General features: G+C 41.6%; 1 protein-coding gene across 2 annotated transcripts in view; it reads left to right on the forward strand.

Moving 5' to 3' along the window:
• LAMA3 (laminin subunit alpha 3) overlaps nucleotides 1-19,018 on the forward strand; it is a 268,973-nt gene that overhangs the window by 63,488 nt on the left and 186,467 nt on the right. For both annotated transcript variants that reach the window (XM_046025313.1, XM_046025314.1), the window contains 5 exons: nucleotides 4,683-4,800; nucleotides 6,883-7,001; nucleotides 8,405-8,575; nucleotides 11,457-11,548; nucleotides 16,107-16,222. In XM_046025313.1, coding sequence (XP_045881269.1) covers nucleotides 4,683-4,800; nucleotides 6,883-7,001; nucleotides 8,405-8,575; nucleotides 11,457-11,548; nucleotides 16,107-16,222 — 616 coding nt within the window. The remainder of the gene's footprint in view (nucleotides 1-4,682; nucleotides 4,801-6,882; nucleotides 7,002-8,404; nucleotides 8,576-11,456; nucleotides 11,549-16,106; nucleotides 16,223-19,018) is intronic.

Consider the following 19,018-nt stretch of genomic DNA (forward strand, 5'->3'; position numbering starts at 1 on the left):
AACAAAGCCATGCACTAGATTTAGGGTATATTTCGATCTATTAGAAGAAGCTCTATCTCAAAATTTTAAAGAAAGGGAAACCTATATGTATACAAAAAATAAGGTTAAATACAATGAAGGAATAGAATATGACTATAGCAATGAAAATTTAAGAAGATTTTATTTTTTATTTTTTGTTTTATTTTTTTAAAAGATTTTATTTATTTATTTGACAGAGATCACAAGTAGGCAGAAAGGCAGGCAGAAAGAGAGGGGTAAACAGGCTCCCTGATGAGCAGAGAGCCCCATGCGGGGCTCGATCCCAGGACCCTGGGATCATGATCTGAGCTGAAGGCAAAGGCTTTAACCCACTGAGCCACCCAGGTGCCCCTTAAGACTTTTTAAAAGGTGCTGATAAGATAAAATAGTTTAAAAATGTTGAAATAGGAAAGAGGAAATTTTTTTTTGAATAGAATAAGAAAAAAATAAATTAAAAAAAATTAACTTTAAAAGACTAAAGAATCATGGGGAAAAGCCATGAATTCTGTGTGTTTCTTTCCCCTAGCTCTGGAGGTCTACAGTTCTCATTGGTTGGTGAACTTGGTCTTGGCTGGATGTTCTTGCTGATCTTCTGGGGGAGGGGCCTTTTGCAGTGATTCTCAAATGTCTTTGCTGTAGGGGCCTACTTAGCTAGAGCGACTCCATCTCGGTTAAACAGCCATTTTGTTGTTTGTGCTGTAAAACTTAAACTGACCCTGCCTCCCCCCCCAACCGAGGAACTTACTTAAAAGCAAGTCTGGGAAACCAGTAAAATATGGTCGACCAGTCCCTGATAACAGAGCCCAAATACAAGGACGGGTCAGGTCAGGTGGAGATAACAGAGCCCAGAATACAAGGAGGAGTCTGGCCAGGTGGAGACAATCTCATTGGCCAGGCTCAACCACATGGCCTTTGCTCTATAAAAGCTAGTCTGTGAAACTGGGGGTGTTTGCTCTCTCTGTAAGAGACGGCCCCAGCCAGTCGGTTTGATTCTCGATGCTGGCGTGAAATAAAGCTTTGCTTGACCTTCGCTTTGTATCAGTCTTGCTCCTTTGATCACGGACCCCATCATTTGCCTGAGGCAGAATTGCACCACCCTTGCCTGGGGCCAGGCTAAGTAATCTGTTCGGGTTCCCTCTCGGGAGCTTTTGTTTTCTGAGCACTTTCCCTACAGCTTTGGAGGATGGGAATGAAAATGGCGGCCTCCCAATCTCCAGCCAAGAGAGCTGAGAGCTCGGGCCCCACTCCTCAGTGAGCCCTCAGAGAAAAGCCGTCAATCACTCCCGTCTCCCTGGTCTCCGGCTGCACTCAGTGCTTACCCAGCCTGTGACCGAGTGTTTCTATCTCTGGTTCATGGCCCCATTTGGAGTCTCCAAACCCAGCTGATTCCCGTGCTGCTCCTCCCGGAGGAGGAAGGTGAGTCTCCCTGGATCTGCTGCTTGTGGGATCCCTGCTTAAAGAGACGTGGCATGACTGTGGCTTGGATCACAGTTTAAGGTTACCCTGAGCTGAGAGCTCCCTTCTCCGCTCCATCTCTGCAACTGGCTTCCCTGCTCCGATACCTGAGAGCTCTACCATACTCAGACACCCCCTGTCTTTTTGTGACCCCATGGGTCCTGAGACCACACTGTCTGCCCTGCGAGGGCTCCAAACTCCTTAGCTTCTGGAGCGACGTCCTTCCACGGAGTAGACTTCTAAAAGTTCCGGTTTTGTGTTCCACTGCTCTACTGCTTGTTGGGAGCTGGCCCTCTCCTACCCCACCCCATGTTTCTCTTCCCCTCTCTCACCTTGAATTCACTTGTCCGCATATCCCACCTTCCAGAAAGTGGTTGATTTTCTGTTTCTAGAACTGCTGCTCTTCTTTTCTTTGATCTCCTGTTGAGTTGGTAGGTGTTCAGAATGGTTTGATAACGATCCAGCTGGACTCCTGGGACCTGGTGATATTTAGGTCTCCTACTCCTCCGCCATCTTGCTCCTCCTAGACTTGGAATTTTTAACTGCTGTGCCTTCTTCAGGGGAGTCACATTTGACCTTGGAACAGTATGAAGTGAAACAAAAAGAGTAGTCCTTCTGAGCCACCAAGGCTATTTCATTTATTTGGATTTTTCAATAGCAGAAAGTGTAACTTTGGAAAATCAATGCACTCAAATAATCTTCAAGACGTACTATAATACAGCTTCCCATCTCCAGGCTTCCTGTAATGCAATCTTCGTATGTTTAGAAATAATGGTGTTTGGAAGTTTTCTGACAAATTATTTCCCCTAGGGTAAAACAGGTCAAATATTAATTATCACTTAGGTTCTGTGGTCTAGCTAATGATCAGTGATTAGAATGCACATCAGCTCAGGATTTTTAAGCCTAGAATTCTTGGACATGTTACTTAACCTCTTGAGAGAGAGTGTTTGTGAGGTGCCTAACAGTACCTAGATCATAGTAACCATTAGATCATAAACAGTTAAGTGAAAATAGGGTTTTTGGGGTGTGTGTGTGTGTGTGTGTGTGTGTGTGTGTGTGTGTGTGTGTGCTATGATTGTAGAATTTCAGTGGAAGAGGTTAAGACTGTTTTGAATGATTCCTGTATCCAAAAATATTTCCTTTATATTCTTTCTTACTTATATCCAAAAGCAGTCTTACTTTGATGTGATCTAAGACAGATATGCAAATAGTTTTCAGGGAAATATATTTGTTCTATTTTTCCAAATTTGGAGTTCTGCGATTTCCTATGAATACCTTCACTCTGTGATAATGGTATGTGTCTTTAGGAAATTATTTCTCCTACCTTTCAATATTGCCTTATGGTTTTCAGACTACCTTACAATTTCTAATTAGTTTTTCTCCATGAGGTTGGATCATTTTTTGCAAGGATCGGTAAACAATCTGGGAACATTAATCTGAGTCCAGGGAGGCAGTTTTTTTCAAGATCAAAGAGCTAGTGTTTGACTGGCATAGAACTGACTGAACTTAGGGTTTTCAGGAATTGGTGTGACAATTCTTCCTTCTGCAGAGAATAAGCCAAGGAGCTTCTTAGAACAAAGAGTAACCTCTATGGCCAAGAACACTGGTTCTCAATGTGTGGTAGAGAATCCACTGAGGTTCCCAAGACCTTTCAGGAGGTCCACAAGCTTTGGGGTCCTCCTTTTCCCCATAACAGATCTATGTGATGCCAGATTTTCTTTAAATACTTTAACCAAAACAATATGTTACAACAAATTAAATGTAGAAGCAGATAAGAGATTCTAGCTGTCTTCTCTCAGTGCACACATTAAAAGAAAACTTTAAAAATGTAAAGCCACTGTTCTCGTGTAATTTTTAAGTTTTGGAAAATAATTGTGATTTTTCACAAAAATATGGTGTTTATGCTTAATCATGCAGTGGGTTTATTACTATTTTAAATGAATTAGTGATATATATTTTTAAAAAATTTCAGCCTTTATATTTAATATAGGTACATACCAATAGATATAATCCACATAAACAAAAGCTTTTAGAGGTTCTCAATAACTATTAAAAGGTGAAGGGGTCCTGAGGCTAAAATTTGAGAATCATTGTCCCAGAGATTTTGGCTTCTAGTACCAAGTTTGGAACGTTTATAAGTAGCTACTAGTTCTCAGAAGTCATTTCTTAAAATATATGGTTCTTACCATATTACAGTGTGTAAAAAATATGAAGAGGAAACTCCCTTATTTTTTTCCCCAAGAAATGAAAGGATCTCACAGAATTTGAGTACTGCCTCTCTCTCTAACTAGATGTGCTCATTATTCAGATGGCTCTACTGGGCTAGTTAATAGCTTGGGGAGTCCTCTTCTGAAAGTTACTTGTTGGATCTATTGCTTAGGGTCAGGGAATGTGGGAGGTGTTGAGCATGTGGGGTAGAGATAATCCTCTCTCATTAACACATTTAACACCTGTATTTGTTGTCAAACTGGATTTTTAGGAAATATATAGATTCTCAGGGTCCAAAATCCAAGCCAGATAAGTTTTGGGGGAAGGGGTAGGAGTAGACCTGCAAGGCCTCCTGGGGTCACTGTGGGAGACATGCTGGGATTCATGAGTGGGAGAGCGAAGAAAGGACCGAAGTCTCCCCTTGTCTCTTCCATCCTTCTGCACTGTCCTGGCCATGGGCAAAAGAGTGATGAGGATAAATGAGAAAATTAAAAAGAGGGAGAATAATTAGGATGAAGGGAGACAGTGGAGATGCTGCAGGGGAAGGAGGTACTATCACTCTACCAAAGAGCCCCTCTGCTCTCGGTTCTGAAGCTGTGAGCTCTCGAAGACCTGGAACACTCCCAGGAGATGCACTTGACTCTTGGTCCTGGGAAGGCTTAGCACATGATGCTTGTTGCTCAAATTCCGATTTCTCGGAGGTACAGACTTAAAGAGGCTTTGTAAGTTGGTTAAAAATCAAGGTATAATGATTAAGAAGTGACAAAATTACTGAATAGATCTGGAAGAGAAAGAAAAGTGATAATTTAGTTTTGAACATGGTAAAGCTTGAGAGTCTGCGCCCAGATAGAGTTGTCACTAATGGGCAGTTAGAAATAGAATCTGGATCTTAGGAGAGTGTGGCTAGATGCTTGTTGCCTTCCGATCAGCATCATATAAAGATGGTCAAGGCTGCAGTAGATGAGGTGACTTGAATAATTGTATCTCCTTTGCTTTATCAGCTTTTCCACGTGGCCTATCTTATCATCAAATTTGCAAATTCTCCTCGCCCTGATCTTTGGGTCTTGGAAAGATCAGTAGACTTTGGAAGCACCTACACACCCTGGCAATATTTTGCTCGTAAGTAATCTTGTTTACCGTGTTATGTAGGGTGTTAATTATTTGCAACAGATCAACACTGGATTTAACTGGAAAATGAGTCTCTCAGTTTGGCTAATTAAGGACTAGCCAGTTTGCTTTTTTTTTTTAATATTTATAATTTTTATTGTGGTAAAATATAACATAAAATTTACCATTTTAACAATTTTCAAGTGTGCATCTCAGCCTTAATTAAGCCTATTCACAATGTGGTACAACCATCACCACCATCCATTTCCAGAAGTTTTTCTTCTTCCCCAACTGGTATTTTGTACTCCTTAAACAGTAACTCTCCATTACTTCCTCCCTCAGTTGCTAGTAACCACTGTTCTACTTTCTGTCTCTGTAAAGTTGAGTATTCTAGGTATCTAATATAAATGGAATCATACAATATTTGTCTTTTTGTGTCTGCCTTAGTTCATCTGGCATAATTTCTTCAAGGTTCATCCATGGTGTAGCATGTACCAGAATTTCATTGTTTTTTTTTTTTTTTGCATGTATATACCACTTTTTAAAATATTTTACTTATTTATTTGAGTGGTAGAGAGAGACAATGAAAGAGAGAGAGCATGAGAGGAGAGAGGTCAGCGGCAGAAGCAGACTTCCTGCTGAGCAGGGAGTCCGATGTGGAACTCAATCCCGGGACTCCAGGATCATGACCTGAGCTGAAGGCAGTCGCTTAACCTACTGATCCACCCAGGCACCCCTATATACCACTTTTAAAAAAATTAATGTATAATGTATTATTTATTTCAGTGGTACAGGTCTGTGAATCATCAGTCTTACACAATTCACAGCACTCACCATAGCACATACCCTCCCCAGTGAAGGACTGGCCAGTTTTAACTCTCTAGATTGCTCTCAGGATGTCCCTATTTCTCAAGCATGTGTGCATTAATTCCAAGTATACACATGCAGGACTCAAGTTGAACTGCCTTTTTTTTTTTTAAGATTTTATTTATTTGTCAGAGAGAGAGAGGGAGAGAGCAAGCGAGCAAGCGAGCACAAGCAGACGGAGTGGCAGGCAGAGGCAGAGGAGAAGCAGGCTCCCCTCCGAGCAAGGAACCCGACATGGGACTCGATCCCAGGATGATGGGATCATGACCTGAGCCGAAGGCAACTGCTTAACCAACTGAGCCACCCAGGTGTCCCAGAACTGCCTTTTATGATACCAGTTTTTGCCACTATTTAGGAAGAAGCGATGTACCTATAACTGGTGGCTCAGTGGGTTAAAGCCTCTGCCTTCGGCTCAGGTCATGATCCCAGGGTCCTGGGATCGAGCCCCGCATCCAGCTCTCTGCTCAGCAGGGAGCCTTCTTCCTCATCTCTCTCTGCCTGCCTCTCTGCCTGCTTGTGCTCTCTGTCTGTCAAATAAATAAATAAAATCTTAAAAAAAAAAAAAAAGCGATGTAGCTCCAGTCCTTTTTCTTTTATATAGAATTAGGGACTAAGTTCCATCTTCATGGTTTCTGCATTTCACATTATTTACCTTGACCCTCTCATCTTCAATTAATGAAGAATGTTAGTGTCTCTGAACTCTATGATGAATTGAGGCAATGGGAGTTTTGCTCACAAAGATACTGGGCTTTCCATGAATGCTCCTTAGAAGGAAACATGCCTAATGAGGGGTGAGGAATTAGAACCACATCTCAAAACATTGTTATTAAAAGGAAGTGGCCTGGGCACCTGGGTGGCTCAGTGGGTTAAGCCGCTGCCTTCGGCTCAGGTCATGATCTCAGGGTCCTGGGATCAAGTCCCGCATTGGGCTCTCTGCTCAGCAGGGAGCCTGCTTCCCTCTCTCTCTCTGCCTGCCTCTCTGCCTACTTGTGATCTCTCTCTGTCAAATAAATAAATTAAAAAAAAAAAAAAAGGAAGTGGCCTAAAATGGCTTGGTATTTTCTTTCATGAATTAAAACTTTATTCTAATATTTTGTCTAAAAATCTTAAATGCTTCTTTGTTCTTTCCTCCTGATGTATTTTCTTGAGGAAACATAAGATTCCTTAAGAGATTTATGATAAGATGATAATATTTTACTTTACAGTATTAAAATGTTTTCTTCCTAGACTCTAAAGTAGATTGTTTGGAACAATTTGGGCAGGAGGCAAATATGGCTATCACCCAAGATGATGATGTACTTTGTACTACTGAATATTCCCGGATTGTACCTTTGGAGAATGGTGAGGTAAGTTGATACAGGAGAAGGGAGAGATGAGACTCAGAAATCAACATGAGGATATAAAATTTTGTATAACTGCGAAACTTGCACTTTCAAAACTAAAATAGATCACAATAGAAACTAGAACTTGGAACTTGTAAAGGAATCACATTGAAGACTCCTAGAATGAGTTGGGTTGGAAATTATTTTAAAATTTTAATTAATTAATTGATTGATTTTTATTGATATCTTTTTTTTTAATTGAGGCATAATTGACATTGGAAATTCTATTTGAGGTCTCAACTTCTTTTCTGGAAGTCAAGATTCTGGATTCAAGGCCCACAGGTCTTGAACTATCTTTTCTGTTGGAATGTTTAGAAAGTGGGTTGCTGGTGATTAAGGTTATGACCCTTCCCATTGCTTCACAAATATGTATCCCCAAAAGAGTGATGGGGTAGGTGATAGCACAAATTCCTGGTCCCTCTGGGCAGGGTGGGCATCATCTGTAAAGGAGAAAAGAGTTGCCATCCCTTTGGGGTTGCATTGGTCCTGGTAAAGTCAGCAAGGCTCTTATGGGACATGGGAAAAAATCTAATGGAGAAAATCGGAGAAGAATTCCATGGAAATTGTGAGGCCGTTGTGAGCATGAAGTGAGTTTCAAGTGAACTTCTTTTTTTTTTATGATTTCATTTATTTGACAGACAGATATCACAAGTAGGCAGAGAGGCAGGCAGAGAGAGAGGAGGAAGCAGGTTCCCCACTGAGCAGAGAGCCCGATGCAGGGCTCGATCCCAGGACTCTGGGATCATGACTTGAGCCGAAGGCAGAGGCCCAACCCCCTGAGCCACCCAGGCGCCCCTGAAGAGAACTTTCTTGAGCAGTGCTACCCAGTACCTTCCAGTGATTGATGAGTGTCTCTAATTGTTGGCACTTGGACTTCATCATTTAAAGCTTTAAAATGAAAACTGGGTTTTATATAGATTTTTTTTTCCTTTCCACAGTCAACTCTATATCCAGAGATTTCTTTTCTTTAACCTCACTGAGGTTTCTAGATAACTTTAGCTTTGTTTCTTTGATGTAACCAAAAGTTGTTTTCTTTTATTTATAGATTTTAACATTATATTTTCAACATTTCATAGGATTACAACCCCATAACTATACTGATAGAACAAAGGGTATGAAAATGAAATGATAACATTTTTTGAGAGCCCAGGTCTTAAGGAGAGATTGCCAGAGTTTGGAACTAGGAACAAGAAGGGAAGACTGAACTAGCAATGATATAGACATAAACAAAATCCAAGACCACCAACAAACATCTAATGGCTCAAATAAACCAAGTGCTTTGAGACATGTGAGTTATTTTTAGTTACTTGTGGCTATATTTTCATGAAGGGACTTTTATCCCCCTGTGTGTGTTGTGTGGTTTTTAGGTTGTGGTGTCCTTGATAAATGGTCGACCGGGTGCAAAAAATTTCACCTTCTCTCACACCCTGAGGGAGTTTACCAAGGCTACAAACATCCGCCTGTGTTTTCTGCGAACCAATACCCTTCTTGGACACCTCATCTCCAAAGCGCAGAGAGATCCAACAGTCACTCGGCGGGTGAGTAGTGTTTCTATGTACCTATAGAGCAGCTTTTGTTACCCATTTTTGCTTATCAAATTAATTACCTTTCAAGTAATCTTTACAGCCAATAATGGTGTACGCTCAGGAGTTGTTCTTGTACGAAATACTAGATGTAATTTTGAAGTTCGATTGTTGTAGAAAAATCATAACATTCAAAGAGGATGAAAGACAAAGATGAGTTAGTCTGCTATTATAACAAATAAACCCCAAGTCTCAGAGGCTTAACAAAATAAAGATTAATTTCTCGCTGATGTCACAGTCCAGTGTGGGTCGGCAGGTGGGATCAGTTCCATGGGGTCATTCAGGGAACCAGGCTCTTTCTATTTAGAGGTGCAGCCATCCTGTAGGGCCGCAAAGTCCTCCTCTAGATCCCCTGCACGTGGTCAGTAGATGAGGAAGAAGTAGAACCTAGAGAAAACCCACCTGGTCCTGACCACACAGGTCACCTCCATTGGCAGGAATTGGTGGTGGAGCAGGAGACTGGGTAACGAAGTGACCGTGAGGGAGACATTTTGGTGAGCACCAGTGCTGTCTGCTGCGTTAGGTGAACATTGATCACGCTGGGTCAGGACAGTACCCGTGTCTCCGGGGCAGAAGGGGAGCCAGCAGAATAAGTGTCTTGAACTCACTCTTCTCCTACCTTCTGATGTCCTGCTGGTGTCTCCCACTGGCCAAACCCAGTGTGAAGCCAGTGGGCGAGAGATCCTTGTTGCAGCCCATAAAGTTCAGGCCATGAGGAAAAGACAGAAAGAAAAAGATAAAGGGGTTCCTGGAGAGTGGATCTGGAAGGGTGAATAGAAGATGCCCAGTGTACCTTATAGAGTTTGACTTCCTCTGTAGGTGTATCAGAGAGTTGGAAGAGGAAGGCAAACAGAAAAGTAGATTTTGCTACAGTTTTGAGCATTTTCCAGAAAGGCCACTCATCTTGGGTGTAGGTGTCCTGTTCTCTGCATTTTCTGCCCCCTTAGCTCTTGCAGAGCTGCTGTGGTGATGACTGCCTTGGACCCCAGAATGAGAGCTGGGCTTCCTGGTAAACTGTAGCCAGACTGGGTTTCCATTACCCAGATATTTTGGAGCCTTGCCACAAACGTGCCTCACCACCTTTCTTTCCTTTCATTGTTTTTTTTTTTTTTTTTTTTTTGAGGGGGGAGGCGTTACAAGATTTGTACTTGTTTGTATGTATATTTTTCATTTAGGTGAACGTAGTCTTCTCTGTAAAGTAAGTTTTTATGGGGCTCATCTCATATAATCTGGAGACCCCCCATCCCAATCTAGGTTGTTTCTTTAAGTGAAGAAACAGCATACCAGCTATCCTGTCACACCCTCATTGTGCTCTGGGGTAAAGTCTGGGTGCTTCTCTCTCGCTGCTGCTGCCCTTAACACATGCACAGAGAGAAAATTCTATGGTGATTAGCATGAGAGCTTCTAGTGTTAACTTGACATAGAAAGTCCTCTGATGCTGAATTTATCAGTATTGACAAGAGGGGTTGTTTGGCGCCTGGGTGGCTCAGTCCGTTAAGTGTCTCACTTTGGCTCAGGTCATGATCCCAGAGTCCTAGGATGGAGCCCTGCATAAGGCTCCCTGCTCAGTGGGGAGTCTGCTTCTCCCTCTCCCCACTGCCTGCGCAAGCTCTCTTTTTCTCTCTCTCAAATAAATAAAATCTTTAACAAGAGGGGTTGTTAATGTCTTCAGACATTACATCAGTAAGATGTTAGACTCTAACAGCTTTTAGTGTGGAAATCAGGACAGAACCCAATAAGAGTGAACAGAGTGCTTTAAGATGACTGATTGCAGCAGCAACAACTAAAAGATATAAAAACCTTATTGCCTTGTGAGGTCAAAGACTTCCTTGCTGACAGGTATTCTTCTCATTGGCAGCATGACCTCACGAGAAAGAGCCTCCTGTGCCCTCCAGAGTTCTCTCTGGGTTCTGCGCATTTGCCAAGTCTGGGAAGTAAGGGAGCTGGTGGACACTGCCACCTGTTGTTGCTAGCAGGGAGGGCTCTGACGGGCTGGAGATGTGCCTGCTGGATGACAAGGTTTCACAGAGCTGTGGCCTGGTGCAGGGGCTGTTCCTCAGCTGAGTTTGAAGCTCGCTCTGTCTGGCCTTTTGGAACCTGTACTCTGCCTTTGGCCTTATTAACCTTGGGCTAGCAAGGCTTCTACAACTGCCGGTGAGCCCTGCCAGTCTTGGCCTTTTATTTGCTCCCTCATTGTAAATATTTTCTCCCTTCCTGGAGCCTGCCCGTAGTAGGTGCAAAATTTGATTAAAAAATTTAGTTTTGGTAAAAAAAATTATTTTTGGATTTATGGAACCCAGATTTACATTTAAAAAAGTAATCTGGGAATCACTTAACCCTTTTCCAAAGACTATAGGGCTTGCGTGTTTTCCAAGCAATTTCCTTCCATGCATTTAAAGCATTTGATTTTTAAAAATGCATAAGTTTGAGGGGCGCCTGGGTGGCTCAGTGGGTTAAAGCCTCTGCCTTCGGCTCAGGTCATGATCTCAGGGTCCTGGGATCGAGCCCTGTATTGGGCTCTCTGCTCAGCAGGGAAACTGCTTCCCCCTCTCTCTCTCTGCCTGCCTCTCTGCCTACTTGTAATTTCTGTCTGTCAAATAAATAAATAAAATCTTTTAAAATAAAATAAAATAAATGCATAAGTTTGAAAGTATGAGATTACATTTGATTGAGGAATGCATTTATTTCGTAAGAGAAGTTGCATCCAAATGTGTTAAGGTATGCCCAAGGATACAGGATGAAAGGGAAGAGGGTCGTACAGACATGAGTTATAGGTTAGTAAAGCAGAGTTTGTCGCTCTTCAGTAAAACTGACATTTCTGTCTTCTGTTACATAGTATTATTACAGCATAAAGGATATCAGCATCGGTGGGAGGTGTGTTTGCAATGGCCATGCCCAAGACTGCAACGCAAACAATCCTGAAAAATTGTAAGTACATTGTACACATTTTTTAGCCTTGCTGTGAATAAGTCTCATTGTTTCAGTAGAGGTTTGCATCCCATTAAATATTTCTAAGTTCTTGCCCTCACTAGAAATGTTTCACTGTCAACAAATAAATGGCATGTATATATCTCCCCTCCTCTGGCCCTGCCCTTGGTTCTACATGCTCCATCCAGCCCGTAGCAGACATGGCTAATCAATCACAGTGCTCAATGGATGATCTAGGATGCAGCCACCAAATCCTCTCTACCCCCTATCCCCAGACAGTGCCCCTGGCAACCATGAGTAATTTGATTAGAGTTGGCAAGAGGGGAAAAAAAGAAAAACCAACTTGTTTGTCATCCCTGGTCTAATGATACCAAAGGGTATACATTTTCAAATATTTTTTTTCACTGTGGTAAAATGCACACAATATAAAGTTTACTATGTTAGCCATTTTTAAGTCGTAGTGGTTTAAATTCAGTATATGTGCTGCCGAAGCGAGCACTCGTAGTGGTTTAAATTCAGTAGGGTTAAGTACATTCTCATTGTTGTGCAAACTCTCTCCAGAACTCATTTCATCTTGCAAAATTGAAACTCTAGTCCGGTTAAACAGCAGCTCCCCACTCCTTCCTTTCCCAGCTCCTGGCAACCACTGTCCTCTTTTCTCTCTCAATTTGACTGCTCTAGGTATTTCATGGAAGTGGAAACACACGATATTTGTCTTTTTCAACTGGTTTCTTTCACTTAACATGATGTTCTCAAGGTTCATCTATGTTGTAGCATGTGTTAGAATCTCCTTTTTTAAGGCTGAGTAATATTTTATTATGTATATACCGTATTGCTTATCCATTCATTGGTCGATGGACATTTAGATTCCTGTCACCTTTTGATTATAGTGAAGGATGCTGCTATGAACATGGGTGTACCCATTTTTGTCTTTTACTGAGGTCTATTTTACATACAATAAGATATGCGGATATTAACTAGTAAGTGTTCAGCAACCATATACATTCATGTGATCAACACAAGGGGGACCTCTTGTGGCTGGAGATGATGCGAGATACAGCAGTAATCTCTCAATGACTTGTTTAGAGTCTACGATTCCCCATGTGCAGCGTTGACAGGAGATGTTTTACTGTTAACTGGATGAGGTTTGTGCATTATTGAGCCTCACTTTCAGGCACAGGGGCCAGCTACCAACTTACATAGTGTGGAGTCTGGTCCCTGACCAGCAGCAGTCCCTAGTGTCATCAGCCCTCCTTCAGGGGGTCCGGCCATGCTGGGATAGCAGCATGAATCCAACAACTGACTAGCCTTTAACTGGCAAGCACTAGTTTATTCATGATTAATCTGTCATCTCCTGGAGGGTAGGGCCTTAAGATCAGAGAAGTCCTGAGCTGGAGAGAGAGGGGGCAAAAGAGGTCAGTCTAATGTCCCTTAGCCTGAGACAAAAATGGCACCATGTGGGAGAGGAGTTGAAGTCATTGGAGAAGGTCTGAGCTTCCTGTGTAGCAGGGCTGGCATGCCCTGTTGACCTTGGTAGACCTAGAGGGGTTCCATACTGGGTGGTACAGAGTGAGAAACCACGGTGAGTAGAGACACTGTCTCCTCTTGTCTCAGTTTACACCAACACAACTGGCCTTGCCTCCCACTGCTTGCTGGTTCGCTTCTGCCCAACGGGCTTAATTCATGCAAATGCTGAGGAAATCCACACTCGCAAGTAGAAAAAAAAAATCTTAAAATTTTTAAAAAATTAGTTTCAAAGGTAGAATTTAGTGACTCATCAGTTGCATATAACACCCAGTCCACATTACATCAAGTGCCGCCTTAATGCCCGTCACCTAATTATCCCTTCTCCCTGTCCCTCTCTGCTCTAGGAGCCCTCCGTTTGTTTGCTAGAGTTCAGTTTACTTTTTTTCTTCCCTTACTCTGATCATCTGTTTTGTTTCTTAAATTCCACACATGAGTGAATCATATGGTATTTGTCTTTGACTGACTTATTTAGCATAGCATAATACCCTCTAGTTCCACCCACCTCATTGTAAATGGCAAGATTTCATTCTTTGTGATGGCTGAGTAATATTCCATCACATATAAATATACTACATCTTCTTTATCCATTCATCTGTCAATGGATGTCTGGGCTCTTTCTATATTTAGGCTATTGTGGACACCGCTGATATAGACTTTGGGGTTCAGGTACCCCTTTGATTCACTATGTTCATATCCTTTGGATAAATGTTAATTAGTGTGATTGCTGGGTCATAAGGTAGCTCTTTTTTCAACTTTTTGAGGAATCTCCATACTGTTTTCCAGAGTGGCTGCACCAGCTTGCATTCCTACCAACAGTGTAAGAAGGTTCCTCTTTCTCTGCATCCTCGCCAACATCTGTCATTTCCTGACTTGTTAATTTTAGCCATTCTGACTGGTGTGAGGTGATACCTCATTGTGGTTTTGATTTGTATTTCCCTGATGTAGAGTGATATTGAGCATCTTTTCAAGTGTCTGTTGGCCATTTGTATATCTTCTTTGGAGAAATGTCTGTTCTTGTCTTCTGCTCATTTCAGAACAGGATTGTTTTGGTTTAGGGTGTTGAGTTTGACAAATTCTTTATTATTTATGGATATTTATGGATATATTTGCAAATATCTTCTCCCATTCTGTAGGTTGCCTTTTAGTTTTGTCGACTGTTTCCTTTGCTGTGCAAAATCTTTTTATTTTGATGAGGTCCCAGTAGTTCGTTTTTGCTTTTGTTTCTCTTGCCTTTGGAGACATGTCTAGCAAGAAGTTGTTGGGCCAAGGTCAAAGGAAAAAAATCTTATAGCATATTTAAGGGGATGCAGTGAGTTAATGGAGGGAGCAAAGGCTGGCAATCAGAAAATTTAGTTGCTAATCAAGTAGAACCCATGAAGAGGCAGAAGAGGGCTTGAATTAAGCATGTCTACCGTGATGACTTGGTTCATGGAAACGTGGATGGATCACAGATTTAATTCTGAGCTTCCTAGCAGTCAACTCAAAAGGGGAAACCTGCCTACTTTCTTATTTCACTATACTCATAATCTAAAAAGTGATCAGTTGTTTAGGAGCATGACTGCTGACATTAGGATCAGATAAGAAATTTCTCTGGGAGTGCTGGGAGGTGATCACCATGAAGAGGATTCTCTAGTCGGCAACTTCTTCAATAACATCCTTACAGCACAGGCAAAGATGAGTTTTCTTTTCTTTACTTTTCTTTTTTTTTTTTAAAGATTTTATTTATTTATTTGCCAGAGTTATAGAGAGCCCAAGTAAGCAGAGTGGCAGGCAGCGGGAGAGAGAGAAGCAGGCTCTCCACTGAGCAGCGAGCCTGATGTGGGGCTCGATCCCAGGACCCTAGAATCATGACCTGAGTTGAAGGTAGCTACTTAACCAACTGAGCCACCCAGGCATCCCAAGGATGAGTTTTCTGTTTCAACTATCAGCCTAGGCTGAGAACAAATCAGAAAAAGCAGTTATTTGTGGTGATATTTGTGGGTGATACCAGTATGATTCAAACTAGTACCCATCTTTCTTTTTCTGCCTTCAATTTTAATATTTCTGTGAGAGTAGCTGGACCCTATGTTCTTCAAGCAATATTCCCTAAATAATTATTTCAGTTCAGTTTATGCATATGCTTCATTGGCAACAAGCTGAAGTAGTCTCTCTGACCAAAGTCCATTTGGACGCCAGCTGTTCTGTGCTCTCAGTAAAATCCGTGTCTGTTTGCCTTAACAGGCAGCTGAGTAACTGAATATATGCCATCCTCCCAACCCCCCTTAGAAGAGTTGAGCGAATCGCCATAGGCACAGCCTTAGACAACTGTTTTGAATCCTCTTTTTAAAAAGCACAGATAAATGAGAGCTCGGAACTTGGGGGTTCTAACCCAGTGCCATGGCAACAATTTCATTTTAACCTGGAATGGTTTTAGTGCAGATGTATAATTGCAGGTAGATTTTTGTATTGTTCCCTCTCCACCTGCCTGAGTAATCTGTTTTTGGCCTTGCAAGGAGCTATTTGTTGGAGCTGGGGCAGCGTCCTGGAGCAGGGTCCTCTGAGATCTTGTTAGGAACTGGCTCTCGGGTTTGGTGAATCTCTGTGCATGACCCCAGGCTGAGAGCAAGAGACCTGAGCAGACCTTCCTCACAGGACTGCTCCAGATCTTCGTGAAGACGTGATACCCAGCACTTCCCAGTAAACTCAGCACTTGCTTGCTCCAGTGTTCGTTTTCCTGTTATGAAAGGTGGTAGAGAAGAAAGATCTGTAACTCTGGAGTCAAGACAAACTTAGGTTTGAAGTCTGGCTCTCCACTTATCATCACCTGACCTTTGGCAGATGTTTTTGTGTCTTGGAATCTCAGTGTCAGCATCTACACAATAGAGACACTAAGCAGGATGAGATGGAGACTTGGACTAGTAATGTATGCAAAGTGCTTTGTTCTCGTAATTACTCCATGAATGGTGCCTTTGACTGTGAGTGTCTCACCCAGGAACAACTGATCTTAATCAAAACTTTTGAATAACTGAGATGTGCTTGGCCACATGCCCAGGTTTCAGTGTGAGTGCCAGCATCATACCTGTGGGAAGACGTGTGACCGCTGTTGTGCCGGGTACCACCAGAGGCGCTGGCGACCCGCCACGTGGGAGCAGAGCAATGAGTGTGAAGGTGAGCGCTGGGGGAGGAGAGCCTGCGACGGAGGCCCCGCCCACACCCACCCCCCCCCCACCCCCCCCCCCGCCCATTCTTCCTGACACAGAGAATGGGGTCCTGTCAGTCTTAGGCACTCAGGTCTGTCTATTGTAAAGAAAAACTACAGCCTGGAGGTAAAAGGGCCCCATTCTAAATTTCAGATACAAATAGGAGAACAAAAATAACAGCAGTAATAATCACTAATATGTATTAAGCACTCACTTAATGCTGGCCTCTCTCTTTTTAGTAGTCTGAAATATCATGTAGCCACTATTAAATTGTAAACCCTTACCGTTTATTAGGAGGTGATACTGGATCAGAGTCCTAACTCTTGTGAGGAGGGAGGCCCGGAGAAGGTTTTGAGATCGGTGTCTGAACAGAGAGCTGGAAACATTGACAGGGATGGGGGTTGGGGGGGGGGAGGGGATACCGCTGTGGGATTAAGGTGGCTGCAGGGTGGAGGGGACTCGAGAAAGAAGGAACAAAGATGAGAGGCTACTTTTAATTATGGTGTAATATAAAGTAAGAAGACTGTTATTTTTAAACAAATAAGCCCTAAGAGATCCTACTGAAGATTCCTTTGTAAACTGATCTTCTTAGGAAGCTACTTATTTACTCCAGTTGCTGAAAATACTCTTGTTTTAGTTATTGGTTTTGGAGACTGCAGCCTATTTTTTCCAAATAATTTTGGAGAGGGATTTGCTTTCTTTAAATGACCAAAATATTATTTGAATGCACATTTGTTGAGTTAGGTGACATAAGAAAGAATCTCTATTTAACACTTGTTGGCCAAATGGTTTTTGTAACTCAGAGATGAGACTGATGTGATTTCTGTGACTAGCAAACACTCAAAAGGATTTTTACTGAGGAGTTCCAAGGGCACTTAGATTCTGACACTGTCGCAGGGTGTTGATGTTGCCCGAGCTGAATGGTCAGGTACATCTCTAGGTCCAGGGGTGTTGGCTGGTTGGCTGTTCTCACTTTATAGTCATAGCTAAGAGGTTCTTTCTCAAGAACTTCCCCATCCCTCCCCACGGAGAATGGGACCAGACAGAAGGAAAGGTAATAATCAGGAATTATTTCTTCCAGTGCTTTTGAGTACCTGTTTAGGCTATTTTGATTGAATGAGTGTTATCACACGAAGTTCAACATTAGCAATTTGGTCAGTTTTCCAGGTTAGTGGAAACTTTCAGTGAATGACATATTTAACTCTGGCACACAGGAAAATTTTAAAAATTTCCTTTTGTAAGTGTTTAAGCTTTGTTAACTTGTCAAAGTGATTGCAAATGACAAAAAAACAAAACAAAACAAAATAAACCCCAGCATATGGTAATCAGACCAGTTAAGATCCATTCATTAAGTGCTTTCCCAATTCCATTTGATTAGCACAATTCAAAAATGAATGTGCTTCTTGAGAAATAACCAATGTAGTTAATATAAATGCCTTGAATTTTTTTAATAATGGCACCACACTGGAGAAATGAAAATAAGAAGGTGCTCAGCCTGTTACAAACAGAGCTACTTGAAATTCTAACTCCATCTTCTTCGCTAATAGATTTATCTGGGAATTTGATTATAAAACATACAAATTACTAGAAAGACCTAGAAATTTTGATCTGCATGGAATGCAATGAATATATATTCTCTCTAAAAGAGAATAAGAATTTTACTCGTGTTAGATCTTTTTCATCTTGGCAATGATGAAAATCCTAGATGGCTTTTAAATTTTATTTTCAAATTTTTAAGTATTATACATTGTTTATAGATAACTTGGACATTATTTAAAAAAAGTAGAGCCACCAGTAATTTTGTTATCCAAAGAGAACCACTATTACTTTGTTAGGCATTTTAGTGTTTTCTTCTTGCATACTCTAATATTACTATTTAATATATATTAGATTATTTATGTAATTACTTACACAATTATTTATACAATTTTATATCCTGTTCTTTTTCACTTGATATTTTAGATATTTTCCCATTTTATTAAAACCCCTTTAGCATCCTTTTTGATGGCACAGTGTTGTCATTCTGTGGAACCAAGGGTATCCAGCAAGTGTTTGCTGAGTATTCAGTATGTGCTGGGGACTGGGTTCTACTGCAAACAAAACACAAGCTGCTCTTGCCTTCATAGAACTGACAGTCAGCAAAGATGCTGTTGTTTGCTTACCATTTCCCTAGTATCAGACATTGGGATTATTTCCAGGTTTTTAAAAAGATTTTATTTATTTATCTGAGAGAGAGAAAGCATCAGGGGGAAGCGTCAGAGGGAGGAGCAGACTCCCCGCCGAGCAGGGAGCCCAATGTGGGACTCGATCCTGGGACTCTGGGATCATGACCTGAGCCCAACCAACTGAGCCACCCAGGCCCCTGATTATTTCCAGTTTATTGCTATTATAAATAGAGCTGAGATCGAAAACTTGGAGTATTAGCCGAGAGAATCGGTTTTGGAGTCAAATACAAGTCAGGATTCTGCCTTTCTTACTAGAGACATGCTTTACTTCTCGAAGCCTCAGTATCCCCTGGGCTCTGGGGATAATAGTACCTACGTTAGAAACTTGTTGCACTTTTCACAGTGTACCAAGAGCTCAATTATTCTTGTTAATAATAGTAATAACAGTAGAAGTAATATTCTCATTGTGCATGAAGTCTAATGGGTATTTTGGTATATCTTAATTTGCTGTTAAAAAAAAAGAAACACACACACACACACACACATATGTTGTAATTATATATATGTATTTAAAGAGAAACCTCTCCCATATATTATCA

This window comes from Meles meles, chromosome 12, assembly GCF_922984935.1.
Source record: "Meles meles chromosome 12, mMelMel3.1 paternal haplotype, whole genome shotgun sequence".
NCBI classification, from domain to species: Eukaryota; Metazoa; Chordata; class Mammalia; order Carnivora; family Mustelidae; genus Meles; species Meles meles.